Here is a 24,767-nt window from a genome sequence, read left to right on the forward strand (position 1 = left end):
ATCAGGAAGAAAAGACAACATAGATGACAGACTTGTATCCACCATGGAGATAATAAAAAATCAGAAGCATCTGCATAATACAAACATATTGCTTACAGACAACTAAAGAAAGTGTAAGTGCAACATATTCTTAAATACCGTTGAGGAATTATTGAATGTATTTTTATGTAATTCTTTAGCTTTCATCCATTGCCATCTCCATTGTGGTGTGTGATAGGCCTCTGACGTACATCTATAGCCATCAAGATTTGTTACTCTGATCACCGTATAATCAGATCCCCCCAAATCCCCTCAGCTGAAGTTAAGTATCATTGTGAATCACAGGTATTCTGCTAACAGATAACAACAAAAATGAATCAGAGTGAAACCCTTCACTTTATGTTGCTAAAGCTAACAGGTCTGAAATTAAAGATAATTGCATATTAAAATAGAGTGGGTAGCTCTGTTTTGATTTAGAGATACGAACATGTCAGGCAAGCTTGTCTGCAACAGGAGAGATTCAGTGCCCCGAAGTGATGGAAGAGAAGAGCCCAGGAGAGCATTCCTTGCATTCCTGTGGCACTCGGCATGTACATATGCCCCACAAAAAAAGAAAATCTGAGCACTCTGGGTTGGTATGCTGATCTTCAGAAAAGCTGGTACTTCCATATAGCTGCAGGCTTAATTAATTTGAAGAAATGATACTCTCTGGATGATGAATGTGAGGCATATTTAAAACTTATTTTTCAGGGCAAAGGACATTGTATGTTCAATGCTAGTTAAAAATAAAAATAAAATTATTCCCCATAAGGACTACTAATGAGCAACCAGTAGCAAAATATAGCTGGGATGTGGAGCTCTCCCTGTTTCCCGTGGTCTGCCCAGAATTATACCCCGCATATGAGTGGGCTTAGCCCAAAGACTTATCTTCGTTAATGAACCAAAACAGGTTTCATTCAAGAGGTTTAGTAGACTACTGTTTGAGGACACGGCCTGCTTGAGAGTCATCCATGTCTAAAAGCATACGGCTTTGTCTCCTGAGACAAGAAGTGTATGTCATGCAAGACAAAAGCTGTTCTCCCTATGAACGTTCATCGTTTTTCACAAATAAAAATAAAAACAAATAAAATAAAAATGTGCAAACCCCTATTAGTGACTGAAAATCAATTCAATCAGATTTCTTCATGTCAGTATTATTTACACTGCACAATACATAGCAGCAAAGGGTACACATTGTTTACAAAGGCAAATACAGTAATAGTTCTACATTGCCACTAATGACACATTAATAACAGCTCCCTGCTTAACATTTCTTAAGCTGCTGCTGTGCCATGTTCAGTGTCATGGCAAACAAACACGACCAGCCATGAGATGAGACCTTTGTGCTCTAAAGACTGTGCTCAGGTGAGAGGACAGAGACAAGGGGAGCCCCCCAAAGTTCAGCCTATCTCCCCATTCTGCAGCGAGGGTGGCTGGCCTGGGTGGATTTTGGGAGGAGTGGCAGCAGGTGGCCTGCCCAAGGCCCCCAGCCACGCCACCCAACAGGTGGGGTCCCAGAGCTTGGCGGCACCCTCGGGACTCTCACACCCCATCTTTTTGGGGTGAAAATCCCCCAGACGACAGGCGGTGGCTCTCGGGGCAGGGCAGGCTTCCCGGGACGCCTTGCAGCAGGGCCGAGGTCGACCCCACCGCCCCTGCTCGGCGGAGCGACCACCGAGCCCGAGAGCCCACCTGGGGGCACCAGGACGGCACCGGGGGCCCCACCGGGGGGGGAGCCGGGCACAAAGCGCCCCCCTCGGCCCGCCCCGTCCCGCCCCGTCCCGCCCCGGCGCTCCGCCTCCCGGAGCCAGCAACTTCCCCGTGGCCGAGACGGGCGCGGAGCCCCCCAGCAGCCCGGATGGGAGGCGGAGGCGCCCGGGGGGATGCGGCGGAGCGGCAGCGGGCCGGCGGCAGGCGCAGGGCCGGCTAGAGCGGGAGCGCCCAGCCGCCGCCGCCAGGCGCCCCCAGCCCGCCGGGCGCCCCCGCGCCCCCTTCGTCGCCGGGGCTCGGCCTTGGCCTGCTCCGGGCGGCGGCGCTGCTGAGTCTGCGGTGCCCCCCCTCGCCGCCGCCGCCGCCTCCTCCTCCTCCTCCTCCTCCTCGTCGCCCCGGCCCGCAGCGCCAGGCCGCGGCCGGCCCTCCCTCCTCCTCCTCCTCCACCTCCTCCCCTCCCTCCTTCCCTGCCGCCTTGCCGGCGGAGAGGGGCGCGATGGCGTCCTACGTGGATAACAGCTTCCGCCAGGCGGTGATGAAGAACCCGGCGGAGCGCAGCCCCCAGGTAGGCGGCACCGGGACCCCGCGAGGGAAGGGAAGCGGGGGACAACGGCTCGCCCATGGGGAGGCAGGGACGGGGCGGCCACAGCCGGCAACTTTCCTCCTTCTCCCCCTTTCGCCCCGGGGGGGTCGCGCCGGCTGCTCCCGGCCAGCAGCGGGGGCGCCCCGGGGGGTCGCGGAGGTCCCGAAGCCGCTGGAGGCCGGGGCCGTGCCCGCGGGGCGCGGCGGGGTGAGCGGCGCCCCGGGCGGTCACCGCCCGCTGCCCGCGGCTGAGGAGCTTTTCGCCGCGCCCCCCGGCCGGCCCTGCGGGGGGCTGCTGTGCCGTCGGCCCCGTTTTCCAGGGGCTCCCCCCTTGCGCCCTGGGAGCTCGGCGTGCTCCGGGTTTTTAGGAAGAGATGTTTTTGCTGATTATTTTGGCACGGCGCTGATTGGCCCGTGGTGCTTTCAAATTGGGGGCAAAGAGGAAACCTTGACTTTCGGGCTGCACCCAGAAGTCATTCCTCCTACTAGAGAGACGTCATTGTGGTAATGTTATTTTTATCCTCGTGGAATACGTGTGAGAAAATAAAAGCTCCTATGGAAAAACACGCTGGCTGCATAGGCATCGTACTTAGCATGTCTCCTGTACAAACCTTCCGGTCCCCCCCATCTTATTTGTTTTAAGCTTCTGGAATGTGTTTTTGTGGTGCTAAAGTTGTTTCTTTGTCCTTGTTTGACCTTTCCAAATGTCTGTTCCCGAGTGTTGAAGCCGGTCCTTCAGCGCCTTGTGGAAGCTGGAGGAGGCCGAGCGCCCTGTCCTGGGGAGGACGCGGTTGGCGAAGCCGTGGTGAGAGCCCTTGCGCTGGGAGAAGCACACATCCCAGTGCGGGGAGCCGTGGTGGCCATGCCCGACCTGGGCAGACGGCTGTCGAGGGATGGCCGGCTGTCTGTGGGGAGTGACACTGGCAGTTGCTCAGGAACCAGTCGGTCAGGTCGCGGGGCCACCGGGCTGGGCTCGGGAGCTGAAACTTCCCCGTGACAGCTGTGTAGGTCTGCGCCAGGTGAAGCGAGCTGGCCAACTTGTGTCCCTGCCAGCCAGCCCTTCTCTCTGCAAGGGGTAACCAAAAAAATAAATGGGAGTAAGAAGTGACGCAGTGAAAAAAAGAAGTCACTTGAACGCAGGGACAAAGCTGGTGTGAAGGGCACAGAGCAGAGAGCTAAATTGGGAACGCTGGGGCTGCATTAATGCACCAAAACTTCAAAAATCAGCAGACTGAAAGCCTTCTGTGGCAGTCACCACAGGAAAAGAAACCCATCCTGAAATCCACGGAGCTGATGCTGGCCAAAATAAGCCGCAAATACGACGAGATTGGTGGGAAATGTAACGTGTCATTAGCACCGGGAATGCTTGAAGCTGGTGATCAGGCGTGCCCTCCTGTCGCTGCTGGTGGGAGCAGGGCTGCCAGAGGAGCAGTCCCCCTGCCCTCTCAGAGCGGCTCGTCCCGAGCCATGCTGCAGGCGAGTTTTCTAGTGCTTGCTTTCCACTCTGAAAGTTGTCTCAGTTTTATCTTATGGCGGTATTGGAATTTGAAAGATATGTAGCTATGCATGATAGGTCTGTAATGCAGTTCTCAAGTGAAAAAAAATAAGTTTTTATATAAAGACACCCAGACCTTGTTTTTCCATCCTCCTTGAAAGCAACTTTTTACCATCCTTATTTTCCTTTCCCTGTGTTTTCTTTCCTTACTATTGTGACCCTGTAAAGGTAGTTGCTTATTTTTGGCTTTTGAGAACTCGTTAGGTGAAGTCATTTAGAGTCGGCAGAGGGTTGGAAAGAGAATATATATATATTTATCATACTCATGTCAGTACAGGAAATAACACGAGAGGAGTGTTAGCATATTTACTGCTTACTTGCATTAACAAACTCAGTGGGGCTCAGCTTCTCCCAGATGAGGGAGGTGTAAACTTGTGTTTGACATTACTATTTTGCCCAGGATTGTCACGGTGCAAATTTAGTGAAGTGACTTCACTGCAGGCTCAGATGAGAGGAGTGACAGCAACATAGGAAGCTCTTAGGCACATGTACAGTGCAGATGTCTGTTAGCTCTGATATAAGTCGTTGGAGAAAGCAAACTTAGCTTTGCATAAACGTTTGTAGTGCAAAAGTCTCTTGGTAACTTTAGACAGGACTGATCTTTTTGGGGGAGGTAAACTATTCTGTGGCTGCTTTGGGAAACTCTTAGTATCATACCTCTTGCATGTGTCCTTGTTTAATTTTTTTTTCTGAGTTTTGTGAATTACAGCTCAACACTCCATTGCCCAAAACCAAAAAATAATAATAATTAAAAAAATATATATACACATAGCCTGTACTAGAGCATGTCTGTTGTGTAACAGCTCTTCTCTTTAATTGCTTTATTAAACTATTCATTTTCTCTTTAAAGACTTGAACTGGGAAGTTAATTTAACTACTTTGGGGAATCTGACTTCTAAATGTTCATAAATTACAAATGGTTTTATGCCCTTAAGCTGTGAGTAATAGCAATCTACTTTTTTTTCTCCAAATGTCATCTTGTATGAAATTTTATAGCTTTAAGTCTTATCAAAACCGTTTCTTATCAGCTTCATAAACCACCTTAGAGAGCATGATTTTTTTTTTTTTCTGGGGTAGTTTAATCAAATAAAATAAATACGGCTGCTTTTGTTTTCCAATAAGAGAAAATGAGCCCTAATCTCCCTCTTTATCCGAACAGCTCATTTGCATGGCATGGTATGTGACTAGCTGGTTACTTCGGAAACTCCACATACTAGCTCACTGTGCTCATGCCACGTAGTGACGTCTGCGGGAAGAATTTTTAACGTATGCCTTAAATATGTTGGGTGCCAAAGGTTGTCTTCTGGAAACAGCCATCTCAGCATGGCAGCGGCTGAGAAGTCACAGCATCAGCGGGCACCTAGCAGGAGAGGGGAGCCCTGTGCCGTTCCCCTTGGTTGGGTGCTGGTGCGTCACTGCAAGGCCCGAGACATCTAAACAGGATGCTACTGCTGGGCAGATATTCCCTTCTTGAGTACTTGAGGGGAACAATGGTTTAATTATAGGATGTACCTATGCTTTTTCCAAATAAACTTTCAGCTTGTTCTCCAGTTGTGTTATTTTTAACACGTAGTCACTGATAGTGTGATTGTGTGCAAGCTTAAGATAAGCCAGAAATGAGTGTTTCCTTCTTGCTGTAGTGATCTCTTAGCAAATAAACAGGAGGCCCTTTAGTTTAATGACTGTAGAGAAGAAGTGTTTCACACGTGAGTCCAGTGTTAGGGTTTATCGTGTGCATAACTAATAAAGTAGAAGTAGTTGTTAAGACCCCCAGAAAATGAAGATCAGTGTCTCATGAACCGACACCGTCTTCTGGTGCATCTTGGGCTGTAGCTGAGGCAGATGGGTGCAGGCGAGATGAATGAAGTTACGGTAGATGTGTACCTCTGCCATGGAGGTTTTTCTTGTCCAGTTTCAGCATTTAACTGGGAGAAAATAAAAACAAAGTAACTATTGGGGAAAAAGTGAAACCTTTACCTGACAAAGCAAGTAATGTGTGTGTTTAGCACGGAAATAGCTACAGAATATATCTTTGAAGTAAGGATACATTTTTTGCTCTTAATGTTTACTCTCGAGCTAGTGTTGGTACACAGCATAACTTCATGTTCAACAGACTCAGCTGTAGAGTGGGCTGCTTTGTGCCGATAACCCAATCTGAGAACCCTTGCGTAGCTCGGATTCTTTCTTGTGACCTCTCATCTCAGTCTGTCAAAAAAAAAAAAGTTCAGGAATGTCTGATTCAAAGCTTCCACCATAAATTTTCATGTGCTTCCTGAGACTGAGGACTCGCGCTTTAACAAGCTGCTTGGGCGTTTTGCTTGTTCTGAAAGAAAATAGGTTTATTTCCAAGCTTTTCTGAAGGAGGGTGCGTTTTCCCATAGCCATTCACATCTCTGTTGATAAGGGCTTTGAGAATGGTGAGAACGTAGAGGAGTGAAGTTGTTGCTTTTCCTTTTTCTTTTTGCATTACTCCTCCCCTGTAACAGGGCGAGTGCTCTGTGCATTTGCAGGTTTCCCTGTCTTGTAGGAGTGAGTTTCACCGATGCTTGCAAACACCGGGGCGTGATGAGGGAGCCTCCACCTGTAGAGCAGAAATAGCTGGTTTGAAGCCTTATCCTCAACACGTGCCGGCTTTCTCATTGCATCAGGAGGTTGCAGCTGGGTTAGCTGTACAAATCCAAGCTAATTGGAAACTCGGTAACTTGGAAACTGCCGGTTTAACCGTAGCAGCGATAAGCTCTGTGTAATTTCCTACTTCATTAAACGCCTGTTTGATAGTGCTTGCTTTTGAACCCCGCACTGCTGTGGCTGCAGGAGCATCTGGAGCTGCTTGGGGCTGGGTCTGTCCCTGTGAGTTGCAGGCACGCTTGTGACAGCCCTGTGGGCACATGCTTCTACCCGTAAAGCCGGGAGCATCGGTGCTGCCTTTCCTTTCTGTGGCACGCGTGCACGGAGAAGCTCCTGAAGCGAGCAGCTTGTGCTCGCTGGGCCTGCAGCCCGGGCACCCACCCCTCAGCCCACGCTGCTCTCGCCCGCTCGCTCAGAGCCCCGTCCTCGCCCACCCACACCCTGCCTTTCTTGCGGTCTGGGCTGCTCCGCCGCACCGAGCCGGAGGCGAAGCCATCAGCTGAACCGCTGAGGCAAAAAGGACGCGTAGTTCTTGCTTGCCGTGGGAGCAGAGCTAGAGCAGTAAGCGGTGCACGAGTGTTTCCCCTGAAGTCACGTTTCCCCTTCGCAGGGAGGCACGCTGTTCGCTGTGCTCTCGGAGCGTTTGTGGAAAACACTTCGCACCCCGGGGGAGAGCTGAGGGGAGGAGAAAAAGATTTAAACGTAATCTCAGAAGATGCTCCGTTTAGTTTATACCAAGTGCAGGAGAGGTTAGATAAGTTTTTGTGGAAGGAGTTATTGTCTTTCAAATTCCAAGACTTTAAAAGTCTGCGTGCTTATGCAAATTATTGAGTGGTAGCTCTGATTCATTCTGATGAATTACTGATTCGATTTTGATAGCTTTTTTTCCTATATCAAGATGCTGCTACTTGATCTGTGAGCGCGTTTCGAGAATAACCATATGTATACCGAACAGACATTGCAAGAACTTTGACTTCCTTATTGAGGGCTTTTTGTACCCTCATGAGAAAATATATTTTGGCTTGTGTTTTGGGAACTTTCCCACAGTAGGAGATCTAATTTTTGCAAGGTATTGTTTGGGAATTGAAAGGGAGCGCTGGCAGAAAGATAGCTCCACAAAGAGCCTTTGTGAAGGGCGGCCCAGCCTGCGCGCGCTGTTTGCTGCAGCCAGTGTGGCAGATTTAATTTGCTGGATATATTTTGCATGAAAGGATGTATTTTAGTAAGTCTCGAAATGGAAGTGGTGTTCCAGTTTGCTTGCTCTGAACTTTGTGAAGTTCAGAAGAGAGGAAGCCTGCTGCAGTGCTTCTCTTACAGCTTTGTTTTGGGGCTGAAACTAGCTGGTTGTTCTCCGTGCAGCTCTGTTCTGCACACATATCTGGGGATGTATTTCTTTGTGCGTCTCTGTATTGTCTGACCTGAATAAAAGTGATTTATATCCCATTTCCAGCAGTCCCAGAGAATTCTGGCTAACAACAATGGCCAGTATGTATATCATTACCTGATTAAAACAGTGAAGGAAAAGGGTGAAGTTAAAATATTTTAAGCATTCTTGGGGGGGGGGGGGGGGGGGGAGAAAGCATCTTTACTCTGTCACTGATAAAAACAAAGGTGTTTTGCTATACAGAAAAATACTAATACAGGGAAATTTCCCTATTTTTGTCTTAGTTGCAGGTACTCTGATAAACCCTTAAAAGGACAAAGTGAAAATCTGCTATCAGTGTGAATTACCTGGGAAAAGGGATTAAGTTTCATGGAAGACATGTTGGTGAAGCATATCTGTTGCCTGTCTTTACTGGGCTGTTTGTTTTTTTTGCTTGTTTGTGAGTGTCTTATAGTTAAAATAAACTTGGCTTAATAAGTGAAAATGCTTATTTAATAATTATTTCTGGTTTGCAAAAGGGGAGATGCATCCTGCTCTCCTTGGGATGATGCTCTTAAATTTTGGATTTATTTTTTTTTTGGTAGTTTGTAATTGCAGTTATGCTTTTTGTTTTTCAAGGGTACTTTTGTCTCCCATCTGTCTTACTTTTTCTGCAGTTGGAGGGAGAAATAGCAGTACAGTATTTTCTGTTTGAAATTAGTCATTCAGACGTCTTGTCATATTAACCAAAAAATAAATACAAACTTAGCGGGATGAGATAGGATGTTACGCAAATGTGGTCTGTAAGCAGCTGATGGAAAAATAAGGCTGTACCACCAATACAGCTGGAAGAAGCTTCTGCTTGAGATTTGTTTAAATGCTTGTTTAAACAGAAGGCTAAATCTTTTATGGCACATTGTATTTTTCTAGCAGCAAAGCTTGTTTAAGAGCTTTGTTTCCCATGCTGATGTCTTCTGCTGCTTCACTTGTGCTGATCCAACTGTTTGTGAGGCTACAACATAAACAGGATAAGTGATACAATCTTGTTAGCTGAACAAAAGAAAATGACTTTTGAGAGGTAGGGTGTGAGGTTTCTTCTTTCTGAAATCTGGGTGGTGCAATGATCTGCTTTAGATTATGGCTCCGCATGGCAGTCTTGGTGCAACTGAAAGCGTGAAGACCTGTTTTATAAAGTGGAGAATAAATGCGTATAGTTGTGCATAGGATCCTCCGAACATCTTGACCTCTGTGTATGGTGCTGTGTTATCAAACACTTCCTTAAAGTATAAAAACATAAATGGATGGTATGTGACGAAACTATTTACCCTTGATGTGTTTGCTAACATGAGAATGTTTTAACCAATGATGCATATGTGCAAGATACTTCTTGAGAGAGGGGTCTTCCATTTTTGTTTGTTGTACTAGGGATTAACATCAGAGAAAACTTTTGTAATAACTCTCTATTTCTAGTTTCTTTTTCCCCATTAAAATACAGCAACGGCAGGAAAACTGGGTGGCAGGAAAACTGGGTAGCAACACTATCTTTATGTGCACTGAGCTGGGTGGGTAAGAGATGCTAAAGCCTGATACGTTTCTGTGTGCTCAATATTGACTCTTGTCTGTATTTGTGTTGCTTTGTTGTACAGGGTCTGAGAAATGGATGCTTGTGTGCTTTCTTCTTAAGGGAAACTTAATTTTGTTGGTATGCAAGTTAAGAGGCGTGCACGCCTTTTCCATTTGTTATCTGTTGGGACGTATCTACAATACATACTCTACAATGTTTTTGTTTCGATTTTGAGGTGAGTGCTTAATCTTGTTAGGAAACCTTCCCTTCACCTGAGCAGAAGACTTCGTCAAAATACTCGACCGAGCTGAACTCAGTAGCACGTTGCAGTTGTGTATGCAGCCAGCACGAACTTGACAGGCTGTGTGGATTTTGGCTTTGTCAAAAGAAGTATCAGAATACACAGCATACACGGCAGTGAGTATTTAAGTGTGCTTTGAATGGAGAAAGCGTGCCTTGGCCGTGCACTATTACAGATTTCTTTGTATGTGGGGATCAGAAACGTCCTCCCTGGCCTGCGCAGGCAGGAGCCACTGCCGCAGGCGCACTGCCCGATGGCTGACCGTGTGCTGTCGCTGGCTTGCTGTGAAGGTGGCGTGGCTACGGTAATGAAGAAGCAGCAATTTCGTTTATATAGCCATGTCAATAGTTTGAAGTCCTGGCATTTTGCTGTATTGATTTATGGTGGCACTGAGCGTAGAGATAGCTCCGGTCTTTCCAGGTTAGCAACTACAAAATCAGACTCGGGTTTAAAAGGTGTGAAGATGTGGTTGTATCATCAAGGAGGAGCATGGCATGCAGAGCAGGCGAGATGGTATGGTTGAAGTATTACTGGATTCTATGGCAGTTGATTAAAAAGCATTATTAAGAGAAAAGACAGACACCCCCCTAGGCCAAACTCCAAAATTTCTGGATGTGAGATTTACAGGGCTGTACTGAAGAGAGCGTTGAGAGCGATGCAGGTGCCTGGTGCTGCTGAAGCAGGACGTGTGGCCGAGATGCTTTGTGCTGCTGGGCTTGCTGTTGGAGCCCTAACAAGACGCTGAAAGCTGCAGAGGTGCCATCCGTCGGTCTTGACACAAGTTGTGATTTCCTGTTGAAGGCAGTTAACGATTGGCTGCTTCCCCAGTGAAAGCAGTAAATGGCCCATTGATTGAAATTACATTAGTACTATGCCTTTGTAAAATATTAATTTAGCTTGTGGATAAAATGCATGTTGGTTTATTGCATCGCTTCCTTTCTGGCTGTAGTCTCAAAGGAGTAAGTAGCAAATGCATCTTAAAAAGGGGGAGGTATGGCTCGTGGAGGATGCTGTGTGAAACAAGAAATAAGATCTTGCGCCGGTGTGCTATGAGTGCTGGTTACATGGCCTGATTTATTAAACTCTTTTTTATTGGTGCAGTAGCTAAGTAATTTCTGGAATATATTGCGTGCTACAGAGGTAGTGAGCGGACAGCAAGCACTCCGAGTAAAGCAGTTTTCACTCTGAGTTATGGAAAGGCAATTGTGAGGATCTCGGTTTGAGTAGCACTTCACCCTCTGCCGATCTGTTGTATACGCTTCTAGATGGTGCCCCGAGCGCTGGGGGCCTGTGATGAGTCCATTACACAAAGCACCCAGAGATCCTGCCCGAGAGCTGCCCAGAGGGGTCTCCTCTGAAGACTGAGCGTTTCTGTGCAGTGCAGGTGTGGAAACACATGTGGCTCTGTGAGCCGCATGCTGACCAAGACCAGGCACTTGTAGGAAGGAGGGTAATTGTGTTTCCATCCTTGTCATGGCTTCTCTGTGCCTGCTGGAAGCTGCTAATTAGGGCTGATGCCTTGTTTTAATACATGATGATTTAGTGGGAAGACGCCAGCTCCTTGGTCACAGGCCACCAAATGACTATCAGATGGCAACACAATTGAAGACTAGCTGTTAAAAATGATTTGAAGTAACAATGTCAAGGAAAGAATAATTGGTGCAGAGGTTTTCAGAGGTGGAGGAGAGGAGTTTATTGCATCTCTGCTGTATCTGAGGCAGCCATCTATTTTAGTGCAACGAGCTCTTATTTTACTAGACAGAGCATTGATGGATAGTGGGTCTCCACTACTCCTAAATCCTCTTGGAGAAGCTTGTAGGGCTTTTATTTAGGGTGACTCTTAGAAGAATCTCTCCTCAGCTGTTGAAAAATATGTAGACAACTGGGTACTGCTGGAGAATGATTATGTACGTGATGTGGTGCACAAATGCTTTGTTAGCTTTATAAAGCAGTTGTCAGGAACTGGAGCAAAGAAACCTGAGCTTTGCTGTAGCGCGTGTTATTGGTCTGCACGGGGAGATGGGGTATTTCTGAATGCCCAGGTGAAACATCAATCCTTTTTTCATTTCTCCCTTCTCTTACTCTTTGTACCTAGCCCTGTACTATGGTTTTATCTCTGTCCTGTTAATCTGATGTCTTGTAGTTTCTTCTTTTCTAAACCTGGGTTGGTGGTTTTTGCTTTTGTGCCTTAAGGTATTCACCTCAGGTATTTTTCTTAGTAGGAGGAGAGCACTTAAAAATGTGTATTAGTTTCAGAGTGGAAAGTAAATTCCTCTTAATTTGCAAAATACAATACAATGTATATTATTGTTGACTTGTAGAAGAAAAAGTAGAATTACAGAATGTCCTCGTTTGAGTTGGCATAGGCCAAACCTTTAACTTCACTGGGTTGACAAACTAACGTGGCTGTTTAAGGTCTAACTTCCTTATGTGAATGGATATTCTATGTCAGTGTAAAAATAAAGACAAAATAATGGACTTTTCATACCGTCTGTCTTAGCTGGGCAATAAGTGAACGTGTGGCTGTGACGAAAGTAGCACAGTTCGTAGTGATACAACCTAAATAAATCCAGTCAGGTTTTCTATTGACATTGGCCCATGTTTCAGCATAGGAGTTACCTTACACGTCTCTCAAACAAAGGAGGTTTGTTTGAAGCAGGTGTTCTAATGGTTACCCTGGCCTTTACAAATAGTTTTTCGGTGAAGTATTACTTCAGTTGACTGTGGGTAACTTCATAAGGCATCTTGGCGTATTGCACGTATTTTCTCAAAAGGGCCATCGTGGCAACAGCTTCATGATGCTTACTCCCTCTTGCATGGCTGTTTATTTTTAGAAGGTGCTTGTCACGATTTGTCAGCCACATGCTGGCCCGTCACCTCTGCTGTTAGACATCTGCTAAAATGCAGTTCCCAGGACGACTTTGTAAACCTCACATAACGAATTAATACCTACCCTGATTGTTCCAGGGTAGTCATATTTTCACTAGGAAATATGCAGCTTGAGCTTGCCAGTTCTGCCAAACCCATGAAATGGTAGAAAAAAAAAAGTCTTATTAAATATTGCGACTATACCATAACACATTAAACGCAATTAACGTGGTGGAATGGGTGTGAAGGTAGCTGGTGAGTTGCCTGAGCATGTTGACAGACTTGGATTTTATTTATTAACAGCAGTGAAATAGGCTTCTAAATCAGTTTGTTGTAAATAGGGCTAGGAGGTGGTGAAGAAGTAGCAGTGGCAGTGCCTGGGCTGGTAAGACACGACTACTTACATGCTGCATTGCTTTAGGAAACTGCTGTCAGGCTTTTAAAGGAAAAATGAAAATCCTACTTTGTACAAGTGACATCTGATCTCTTCCTTGATTTCTTTCCTGTTTCTTCTATTTATAGATGTCTTGTTTTGGATTTATCTAAAAGCCAGGGTCAGGAAGTACATTCCTTCAAAAACGCTACTTGTTGTGGGTTTCTGGCATGTCCTCTCCCTTCTCTGTCCCAAAAGGAACTGTGCAGAAAGTATTTTTCCACAACGAAGCATGGATCCTCAGCTCTGCAGACGTCAGGTTTTGTTGACTGTGGCATACGCTGCTTCACCTCCAGACCCAGAGCTGTCTTGTCTTTTAATCATCCCTTGATGTCCACGTCAGTTGTACAACTGATTAAAATGCAAAAGACATTAACCGCTTTATTGGGAAGCGTTACTGCTTTGAGCAGTGTCCACATGTGGGTTGGGATGTGGGGGCAGAGGAACATGGGCTGTTATCTTATTTAGCAGGGCTAATTTCCCATGTGGAGTTTCAGATGACTAATGACTTTATTTTAGACTGGGGGGAAAAAAAAATATATATATATATATATATACACACACACACACCTGGGGGAGATGCTCAGCCTATGCTTCCACCAGCTGTTTAGGGGCATGGTCTTGGTGCCAACATCACTTTGTCTCTCCTGTCTTGAAGGAGAGGAGAATAAAAAAGCCCGAGGTCATGAAATTCATGAAGCCTTTTGCTAATTCTGCTGTAGGAAGAGGTTTTTCCCCAACTTGGAAACAAAAGGCAATTTCTTCAACTAGACTTCTGAGAGAGTGTGGCAATTCTGAGGGCAGCAAAGATGTGGGATAGAAGTTCAATGAATGCTTTTGATGAAATAACTGCTTTTGTGGTGGTTGGGGTTCAGCGCAAGGTCTTAAATTCTGGCCTGATTTCTCACAAGCAGCACTGCTTAGTCACTCACGTTTGGGCTGTTCTGTTTATGCAGGAAAGTGACTGAACTTGTATGCTTCTGGCATGACTGCTTACAGCAAGCAGGACCTTAAAGTACTCTTGAGGAATAGGTATTGCAATAAGGAATTTAAAAGTAAGCTATAATTGAAAACAACATTACAGTCTTTAACTAAAGGACCCTGCCACCCAGTCTTCCTGTGATGGTTGCTTTTTTCTTTTCCATTTAAACCTGTGTATTTACTGAGACTGCTGATGACCAATAACTCCTTTTTGTCATACACATGACTGTGTTGTGTTGAATTATTTGTACCCTGTAATGACTGTTTGACCGCTTGACTTTGTTTTATTTTGTTTTCTACTTCCATGTGCAGTAAACTGTTTAAAATCAGAGCTGTCAACAGTAGCTGAATGTCTTTGTTAACTTCAGGTTCCTGTATCTGGCTGTTGTATAACTTTGTATAACGGACCTGATTTGTGTTTAGTAATTTGTGTTTACTTTTAAAGAGACTTTGCAATCTGTTGCCTTGAACAGGTTTCAAGAAAACAAATTGTGAGTTTAATTGTCACCGCTTATCAACCTCATTCTCAGTGTGCAGTGCCATGTGAAAGAGGTTTATGAAACCAGCTTTGTGTGTCTGAAACTTTTCTTAGCTACTAATTCTAAGTACTGGACAGACTGACTTGAATTTATTCAAAAAGGTGTTACGGCATTTGTTAAGGAACAATTATGAGCAAAATTTTATACATTCTAACCGTTTTGGTGCCCTGTTGGTTGTGATTTCAATTTTAATTCTGTATTTAAATAAAAGGTGAGATAAAAAAACAAGTGTCCTTCAGATATGAACCCCAGTGCTCAGAAGGCTTATGACTGGTCCTGCTCCTCTTTTCTTGGGCAAAAGTTCCCATACAATCTGCAGAGGGAGAGTAGCTTGTGTGTTTTCACAAATTTACTTTTTATTTCACATTCTTAAATTTTCACTATAGCAACTAAGCTGCTTTCATGTTTTTCTTGTGTTCCTAATTGCTAGCCCTGTAAAATAATAGGGGACTACACTTAAGGCCAAAAGAAGAATATATCTTACTATCCTGTGCCTTATTTTCCAGCTGTAAAAGGTAGAAGGCTGGTAAGCATCTTTTTGGGTGCTCTGATGTCTGTTGAAAGTTTGCCTTGCAGACACTGTTGTCAGGGTGCCTGTAGAAATGAGCAATTCTGTATTTAAAGAGTAGAATTGGTAGCTGTAAAGTAAGGTAAGACGCCACGCGTTGAGTGTCCACTACTTTGTTTCATAGTTTTGCGTCTAAATGCTCTCCAAAATGTCAGAAGGAGCACTTATCTTTTAAGATGGATTTTTTTTCAGAAGATGGTGACAAAGTAGTGACTATACATAAGTAGTCATAAAAACAAGACCTAGCTGTTCTGTAGGTGAGCTATTAATGCATCCAGTGATAGATCATTGAACATGGTGGGTGGACTGTGGACACCACAACGGTGTTCAGCAATGACCTGCTGAGGCATTTGAGCAAATGCCAGGTCTAACGGTATGGCCTGTGAGATACCTGCATTGCAGCTGGTTTGGTGGAAGGATGCGAATAGCCTGCTTAGAGCACATCTGCAGAACTCGGATGCTGCAGTCATGAGTCATTGAGAAAGTTTTAGTTAAGAGCCTACCATTAAGGAAAATACATTCATGGAGCGTAGCTTTTCAAATAGATTCTGAGTTAATTCACTCCTGAATTCTTTAAGAATATTAAAAGGAAATTTCTAGGGAATTAATTCACCATTTCAGTTTACTGCTTCTCAGAAGAACTGTGATGAACTTGATTTTACCTCTAATTTATTTAAAAAATAAAAGTGAGACCACCTGCTGGCCAGAAGATTGTCTTTCTATGCAAGATAGATACAGAAAATGGGGTGAGAAGCTTCCAGGTAGGGGCTAAAATAGTGACCTAATGAAAACCCCGGTACAGAGAAAATGCTGTACTATTAAAAGCATCACCCACATAGTGGGTCTTTTGTGTGTGCATGTCAGCTTGCATACTATCATCACCTAATTCTGTTTCCTGGATGAGCAGGAGGCTTTTTTCCATTCTCTAATTGAGGATCTCCAGGTTAGTACCAACTGGGAGTTTGCTCATTCTGCTGTTTGTTCTCTGTTCTTCTCGTTCTCTTCAGCCATCGGTTTTTCTTTCTGAGGATCTTTATTTCCCCTTTGTGCTGCCAGGATTCAGCTTTCTAAAATTCTGAAACTATTCACTTTGGTAAAGAACAATGCAAGAAAAAATGCTTTAGGGATAAGTAGGAATTCAGTCTGTCATAATCACTAAATTGTACTTGCTGCTTATGGAGATTCCTTCCCCAACCTCAAAAAATGCTTCTCATATAAATCCCATATAGTGTCAAAATCTGAAGGATGAGATGGTGATTGCACTGACATCTATTTGTATGATGAATTCTTTTTAAAGAAGAAAAAGCACACGAGTTATTTTTTTGGCTTGTTACTTAAGAAGTCTCTGTTCAATCAGTAGTCTGTGGTTTACATTTGCTTTTTATTAAAAAAATAAAGTTCCCAGTAATAAAAACATGATACTGAAATGACACACATTAGAAATGGTTTCTGACTGCTTATATTAAAAAAATAATTAAAAAAAATCTATTCAAACATCTGCTTACACTTGTATAAAATCAAGAAAATGTACTTGCTGTCCTGTGCAGTTATGTGTGGTTTCTTTGTTTTTACTTTTTTTGAAATTAAGAATAAATGAATTATTGCAATTGAAACTTAGCTACACTTAGATGTTATTGATTGATAGTACAAAGTGTTTGAAACAGGAACATGCTTTAAATGTTCGATTGTGGAACATTATTTTCTTAAGATGATGTCTTTTTCTAGTTGGCTACATTTGTTTTTAATATGGATATAACGCTTCATAATTATCCTCAATTTCAACAAATAGCGTGTTCTTTAAAGAAATGAAATAAAACTTCTCCACGTTGTTTAGGACTGTAAAATACCGTAAATGAGTGTAATAGAGACATACTTTTTCAACTGGTATTTCATATTTGGGATGAAGGATTGAATAAGGGCAGCAGTTTTATCAGTTTTTCCTCTGTTTTATTAGGGATGCAATCTATAAAATCAGCTGGCAAGTAAATTATTCAAACATTTGATGCCTGCTTTAAAAACATACTTTGTGTGCAAAGTTAAGTACAAATGAATATATATATATATATTTTTTGTGTGTGTGGAAATAAATAAGCTTTTTCTCATGCTTTTTCTGTTAGTTGCTTCTCGTTTGGCACTTCACACAGTAGTGGTGGGAAGAATTATGGATCTGGATCCTAAGAAATGTTTTTATATTGAGTGTAAGGTTGGAGTGAGGGTAAAAAGGTATTTTTATATAAGAAAGCAAATATTTTAGTGGTAAACTGCTTTGTTCTCTGTTGTCATTACTGCTGGAAGAGCGGGCAGAGCACTTGAGTGCTCTTTCTTCCAGCCAATTTGACTTCTTGTAAATGAACCCTCTGGGGTGTATTTCTGTGTCCAGCTCCTTCGAGCATCACTGGAAGTTGCTTCTACTGCCAATGATCGCAATCTGGAAGGAAGGCTTTTTGTTGATTCTGCCTTACAACTGCACTGCTCTTCTGTAATTTTTACCCTGTGGACAGTTGAAGGACATTGCCTGTTTAACAAGGCGTATCTTCAGGCTTTTCTCTTTTCTGTTGATTGGACTCGAGTAGGCTGCTATTTGTGGGGACTTGCTAACAACTGTAGAGCCACGTAAATGAGTGGAGTTATTAAAGCTGATTCTGAATCACCGCAGTCTCTTTATCTGACCTCCTCTGTCTTTTTGCCACCCATGTGCCCATACTTTTAACGCTCCCATGAGAAAATAATGTTGTATGTTCTCTAATTCAAGGTTGGCAAAAGCTGGCTCTGATGCCCTGCAGTGTAACTCGCTAGGTGACGGTGTAACCATCACGGTCCTCAGTAGCTAGGGCAGTTACACCGCATGCGTACGGGGTTCTTGGTTCTCCATGGTTAGCCCATAAAAATACTACAAATTGTGAGGATGAGAGAAAAGCTTTCACCAATCAAACTTAGTAGCACCAACAATGATTATTAATGAAATTATCTTTGCAGTTGGTTAGAGTTGAGCAGACTTCTGACAGAGAGTCTGCTACGGTTCTGGGTGACTTTGACCGTCTGTTACTTAGAGAAGGGGGAGTGCTTAACCCTGTTTGTGTGCAAAAGAAATGCAATGGCAAACTTGACAGTGTGCATTGGATCATATCTTATGAGCAGGTGCAAATTATTTGAGAATTATACAGGCAATAATTGTTCTTGCAGAACTTGGAAATTGTAGCTCTAAGTGTAATATTAAAATGAATAACCTTCAGCCTGCAAGTCCAGACCTGGACAAAGCTTTCTCAAGGTTGCAGAAGATGCTAAATAATGACGTGTAATGAGGTTCAACAGAAGTAATCTAATAGCCGAGTAGATACTATGTATTATTTTAACATGCAGATGAACATTACCCACTTTACCAGAACCATGTCGTTCTAAGAGCTTGGTGGTTTTTGAAGGCTAAACCCTGAACGAATAGTGTAGGAAAAAGAATAAAGTATAAAAGCATAGTAGGTCAGAGTACGTGACACACGTTTCCAAGTAGCTTCTTTTATCCCCCTCTGTTAACTGTCTCCTCCAGCGACTTGTTATTTGATTTGTAGTTCTTTAAAAAGCCATATTGTTTCATTTACCGTAGTTGCAGAAGAAAATAACTTTCAGAGGAAGGTTAAATAAGGAGAGCGTGGTGGACTGTGAGGCCATAGTGGCTGAGCCCAATTTTTGCTTAAACACATCTGACTTGAGTTTTAAGATAACCTAATTAATTCTAACTTACATAAGAAAATATGTGAATATCTTATTGCAAGGGTGAAAGGCTTTTTCAATATGACCAGCTTTTTTTACTTATTTCTGTTCCCCTCCACCCATATTCGTGGCTTTCATTCAAATCTGGGTAGAAGCGTGCTTCAAATGCACTCAGATTCTAGCAGCTCCTTGATTTAAATAAAAGGTATCCGCAAAGCTGTTCCTACACTGACTTAAGACAATACAGTGCCATAATAAATTGCACGCGGTGCTACAGCTGCAGGAGTTTTTTTTATATTTGGACTGGGATTCTCTCAAGAAAGTAATGTCTGTGATGTTTTCCTGTACAGTAGTACCAGTGTAACTGATGCTCTGATCAGTTTTTCCACCAGCAAAAATTGCTTTTGATCATTTCATATCCCCAAATACTCATTTTGTTCTGAGAAGCGACACATGCGGTACTAGCAGAGCAGCTTTTGCAGATGTCTCCCCTACTGTCAGCTAGGTTTGAGTGCCTTCGTAGGCTGTTCTTTTTATAAAACTGTCTGGAGAGAGAGTGTAGGAGTGCTAATAGCAGCTTTCATTTTCATGAAATTTAGTGAAGTGTTTGCAGTCTCCTTTATCTTCCTGTACAAGTATTACTTCACCAATGAATTAAATGACTGTTAAGCTAACTGATCTGCAGGTGTTCCTGCATTTTTGGACATCTGTGATGTTGATGGATGTGTCTCATCTCACTGTGCTTCTATTTATAAAAAGTACCAAGAGAAGCTGGAAACAGTCCTCTGTCTTTTTCCAATAAATTACAAAAATATGGTACAACTTGTTAGAAAGCCCTTTTTGAGAGTAAAAAGGGGGAGTGAAGAATGCTGAGATGATGAATATTGCTGTATGAAACGCAAAACCACTAGGCAGGCTGACTTGAAAGTAAGGTTTGGACTACTGACTGTATTTCGTATTTCAGGAGGATGTGCAGGGGCACAGGATGATTAGGTGTTTTGTAATATTATTTCCGATCTTACTAGTCTGGCATGTCATACAAAGGGAAAGTACTACTATTGTAAAGAGGGGGAAAAATTGCAGGCTGCATAGATTCACCATTGTATAGCTATTTGATGTGTGTAAGCAAAATTTTCCTGTGGGAAGACTGAATATAGTTCTAGTGGAATGAGTAACAAAAACAACCTTTTAGTAGTTTTCTGCATGCCTACAAAGTGGTGTTTTTATAGGGGGGTAAGCTGGGGAGCTGGCTAACTTATTGTCCCTTTTTCTTTGACAATATGGTGTCTTTAAATACACATCTGTTACTTTAAGTTCTTGTTGCTTGAAAAATTGATTGTGACAATTTGAAGTTGAAAGCTACCCTGCTAATATAAATTAAAATGGGAAAGAGCTTCAACTGTCTGGAGAAGCATACTTACATGAAATGTCTACATTCTTTCTCCTTTACTTAAAAACAGGCAAACCAGAAGGAAACTGAACGAAGTTAACCATGCTGGCGCTGGTGAGCACACCAGTGCCAGCATTGGCATATAAAAGAGTTCAGAGTAGAAGCAACATCTAAAAATAATACATGAAATAAAACTTAACTTGCAAGCAAGAAGGAAGAAAGTAAATAAGGCTTTTAGGTCTCTCTCAGTTTTTTCTTCTTAAAGTAAAGCTTATTCTCTTTTATTTGCACGCAGAAGCATAACCTAAAATCTCACAAATACTGTCATCATTTTGTCATCATCAGAAGTGGTTTGTATGCACTCCTTGATATTTAATATAGCCAACCAACTTATGTAGCTTTAAATGGTCTTGAAGCATTGAGGGTAGGATCTGTATTTGTGTTTGGGATGCTACTGTTCTCTTAAAGTCTGTGTTGTATGCAGGGGGAGTGAAATAAAAACCATAGCATAATATTCATAACTAATGTTTAAAAAGTTTTCCTTCTTTATTTCTGGTGTGAAACTACTGGAGACAGACATTGTATTTTGGTAATCTGAAAACAGAGCTGTTGCCATCGTAGCTAAACAGTAATTTTAGAGACAGTACTGGTTGGGTAAACTGTAGAAGCAAAAAATAGACTTCCAGTAGTCTAAGACTGGCTTGTTTTTCATGGCTGCATTGTTGCTCATAGGAAGATTCATAATTTAATTCAACCTTGCTCTGTAAACAATGGAAAAAGTTATTTTTTTTCTATTTGCTGATTCTTTTTATATCCTTTGAGAACTGGCATGCCAAACTTGACAGTAAAACTGACTCTCTTTTACATGTCGGATTGTTTTTTTCACATCTGAAGTTAAGGAGCAACTTCTTTAAGTAGTCATAACCTAGATTTACCAGACTTAGAAGTGACTCATTTTAGCACTTCTGACAGCCTGCATTTAACAGCACGTGTCATGCGTAGCAAAGAGACAGCAGCAAGTAGATGAGTGGTCCGTCAGCAGCTGCCAAGAGCGTACACTGGATTTAAGCCATAGCTATTAATCAGTTCTGCTATGAACAGGAAAAAAATGTATCAAAACCCTTTAGGGCATTGGGAGGGGAAATTCCTTCACTCTACAAACAGGAAAATACACTTAATGTAGTCATGCAGGGGCTTCTTAAGTTGCCTGAACTAGCAGAGTTGCCTTTAAACTGTTTTACTTGAGTGGAATTCATTTTTTGCAAGTGTGCTAATAAAAGGCATCTCTGAACACTCAGCTGAGGCTATCAGACGCTGATCAGCTTTTAAATGGCTGCAAAGATTTTGTCTATTAAATTCTCCGCATATGTGTGTTTTCACAGAATGGAGAAAAGAGGACATGAACCAGAATTGGTTCTGATGCTTTTGTCAGGTCTTGCTGGTTCACTTTCCCTGTGTTCCTGTCTGAAATCTTTTTTGAGGGACAAAAAGATATGACTGTCATATTCCTAAGTGTTATAAACCGTACAACATCAAAAATGACTGAGACGCCCTTTACTTGTGTGCTGTTTCTAACAAAATATAAGTTGTGCTGAGTTGAAGGTAGAAATCCAGAAATTGGTATATTTGTGGAACTTGAAGGGAGTCTTTCTTTCGGATTTATATAAGCTACTCATACTGCTTAACTTCTTTAGCTGTAAAGAGATGTATCCAGCAAAACCCCCACAGTGAGTCACAAACACTCTTCTCTCAGGAAACTTTGAATGTTCCACTTCAGGAAATGGAATATAAATAACCTTCTGTGAGAAGACCAAAAATTATTTAGTTTTTCAAATTTTAATAGTAAAAATTGGATTAGAGATACTTTCAAGGCCAAGAATTAATCAAGTGTGAGCCAGTAGTAGTTGTGCTGGCTTTGAAAGTTTTTTTCATGTTTTTTCTCTATCATTAATGCTAAAGTAGTTGCAGAAATTGGGGATGGGTACAGCTAAAATGAGTGTTTAATTTGATTCACTTGTCTAAAATTTTGAAGTAGGGGGTTGGAACAGGAGATAGAGCTATTAAAAATAGATGACTTAATATGCACCATTTTTTTCATGTATACTTGAATCATGTAAAAGCTGATTTTTTCTTATAAAACTGTTCTTTTTAGGCTGAAAATTAAAGCTACGCTTGGGTCATGTAAAGAACGGCTGCCTGTCCATTGTCAAAATGTCACTTCTGTTGCATAGTGATTTAAAAATAAAAACCTCAGGAAAAAACCTCAGAATCTCCTAATGTAGATTATAACTTTGGAAAAATACCTGTTCTACAGTGGTATGTAGCTGCTGAATCTCTTACATGAACTTGAGTATTTGCTTACGTGCTACAAGGAGTATTATTATTTTGCACAGGATAAACCTTTAAATTTCTAAACTTGTTCTAAAATTTGTTCTCAATATGAAAATACATCTTATTACAGGTATACTCATATTTCTGTCAACTTGGAAGGGAACAAGTCAGTTTCCCAGTTACTACTGTAGTAACTTAAAAGATCCTTACAAAAAAGTAATATGTCTCCAGTTTGTGAAGATAACTGGACACGTTTGACGAGGTAAAGCAATTTTTTTTTGTTCTGTGTTGTCACAGCCTCAGCATTTCTGCTGCTGCATGTAGCAGAATTTTTTTTAATACTGTGAGAGACAAATTGGCAGCAGTGAAATTAGAAGAAGAATGCCATACCTTCAATTAGATGTAGCTTCATTAAATGTCCACAGAGGTATATATTTATGTGCTTTCAGACTGAGGAGGGGACGGTTCACCATGTAAGAAGCTAGGAAAAGGGATCTTGGAACTAGGGGAAAAGCTAAACCTGTTTCTGCAAGAAGAGGCTACTGTTAGTGAATGGAACCACAGCTTTATTTGGAAATAGCTAGGAGTGGTACAAAAGCAACTTATTTCAGAGTAATAGCCTTTTAGGTATTCTCAGCCTTCTTTTACCAATTCCTTGTTTTGCTGCAACAGTGTCTGGAGGGGAATCTTAATGAAGGAGAATCTTAAATTAGTACCAAAGTGTGCAGTGAGGAATGTTGCTGGTATCTCTTTTTAGTCCTGACCCTCCTCATGTTTTTCACGTTCTGTTTAGCAATTATGCTGTCAAGGATGCTAGCTGATTGACAGCTATACTTTGCATATTGGACAAGTGAATGACTGCAACAAAACAGCCTTTGTGGCTTTGAAAGAGGCCTGCATTGTGTTGGGTGGAATATATGCAATTTTATGCTGTTATTTAAAATGCAGGATTCAATTGAAAGAAGTAATGCCAGTGCACTTATGTAGCAAATACGAGGGAAGTAAACATAATAAAATAAGTATGCAGATGTGGTCTTGCGTCTTTGTGCCTGCCAAGTTCAAAGGCTTAGCACTGTCCTTGCTGATACTGACCTGATGATAAAGGCCTTTCTTATGGTAACTTCCATATATTCGGTAGTTTTAGGAGGCTTAGCTGAAGTTTCTGTACTTCAGAATGAAGTCTCAGTTGAGACTGTTCATTGTATGTGTGTCTCCTTTCCATCCATCTCCCGGCTGCAGAGCTTCCGAAGGTGAACTGCACAGGTTATCACGGAGTATGTGGGCCGGAAGCGGAGCTCTTGAAAGGCCCGTGGTGGTCTCCACCATGAAGGCCGTGCTGCATCCCACAAAGTGCATTTCTGATGTGCGTGACACTGATAATTATTTCTGAACCCATTTATAAGAAATATTTTAAATGTATCACAGTATATAAAACAGGCTCCCTGACAATTTCTCTATCTATATGTTTCAAGTTGACTGAAAACCTTTACTGGTGATTCCTTTGAAAGGAGCTGAGGTTTTCTTGTAATCACTTGTAGTAAGGATTCTTGCACTCTACAGTGTGATTGCACCAATCTATTAAGCACAATGTTGTTAAGGAAAAAGGATGTGAGCAGTTTGTATAATGTAATTAAATAAGAGCTAAAAAGATAACCCTCTTAAGTCCTGATTGTTTTAGCTTTTGCAATCTTACTATTTTAGTTCAGAGACTTCTGTAGTGCTTTGACTTTGTGGTATCTGCATGGCTTGCTTGGATCCTTTCAACAGTAAACTTGTAGTTCTGAGATATCAGTTATAAATTCTTGATTGGTATCTGCCATCTATCACCTTAATCTCTGAGCTCCTCCCTTCACAAAAACTGCCAGATACTGTCTGTTGAGGAGAGTGTTTTACCTGATTCTGTAGTCCATTGTGGATACTGTGGGCCATGACCTGCAAGAATTTGTAATAAGGTGCTTTAAAGCCTGTAGCGTGATTTCATGACCTTACTTTATACAAAATGATGTAAAAATAAAGATTTTAGTTGTATCAAAAGAGAAAGTGAGATCTTACTCCAAACAAAATGTGTAAGTTATTCATGTTGTTTGAGAGAACTTGGAGTTTGCCTTGTAAATCTACAGGTTGTCAGTCAAATGTCCAACTTCATGGCTATCCTTGTCATGAAAATATTTTCACATCACTGTGATGCCTGAAATTGCGACAGTATTTGCATATTTTTATGCAGTTCTAAA

At 42.4% G+C, this 24,767-nt stretch overlaps 1 protein-coding gene across 5 annotated transcripts in view; it reads left to right on the forward strand.

Moving 5' to 3' along the window:
* Positions 1 to 2,082: 2,082 nt before the first annotated feature.
* The window catches only part of RAPGEF2 (Rap guanine nucleotide exchange factor 2), a 183,182-nt gene continuing 160,497 nt past the window's right edge, over positions 2,083 to 24,767 (forward strand). For all 5 annotated transcript variants that reach the window (XM_048076135.2, XM_066996101.1, XM_066996103.1 and 2 more), the window contains exon 1: positions 2,083 to 2,293. In XM_048076135.2, coding sequence (XP_047932092.2) covers positions 2,225 to 2,293 — 69 coding nt within the window. In that variant the 5' untranslated portion in view covers positions 2,083 to 2,224. The remainder of the gene's footprint in view (positions 2,294 to 24,767) is intronic.

This window comes from Anser cygnoides, chromosome 4 (genome assembly GCF_040182565.1).
Source record: "Anser cygnoides isolate HZ-2024a breed goose chromosome 4, Taihu_goose_T2T_genome, whole genome shotgun sequence".
In the NCBI taxonomy this organism is placed as follows: Eukaryota; Metazoa; Chordata; class Aves; order Anseriformes; family Anatidae; genus Anser; species Anser cygnoides.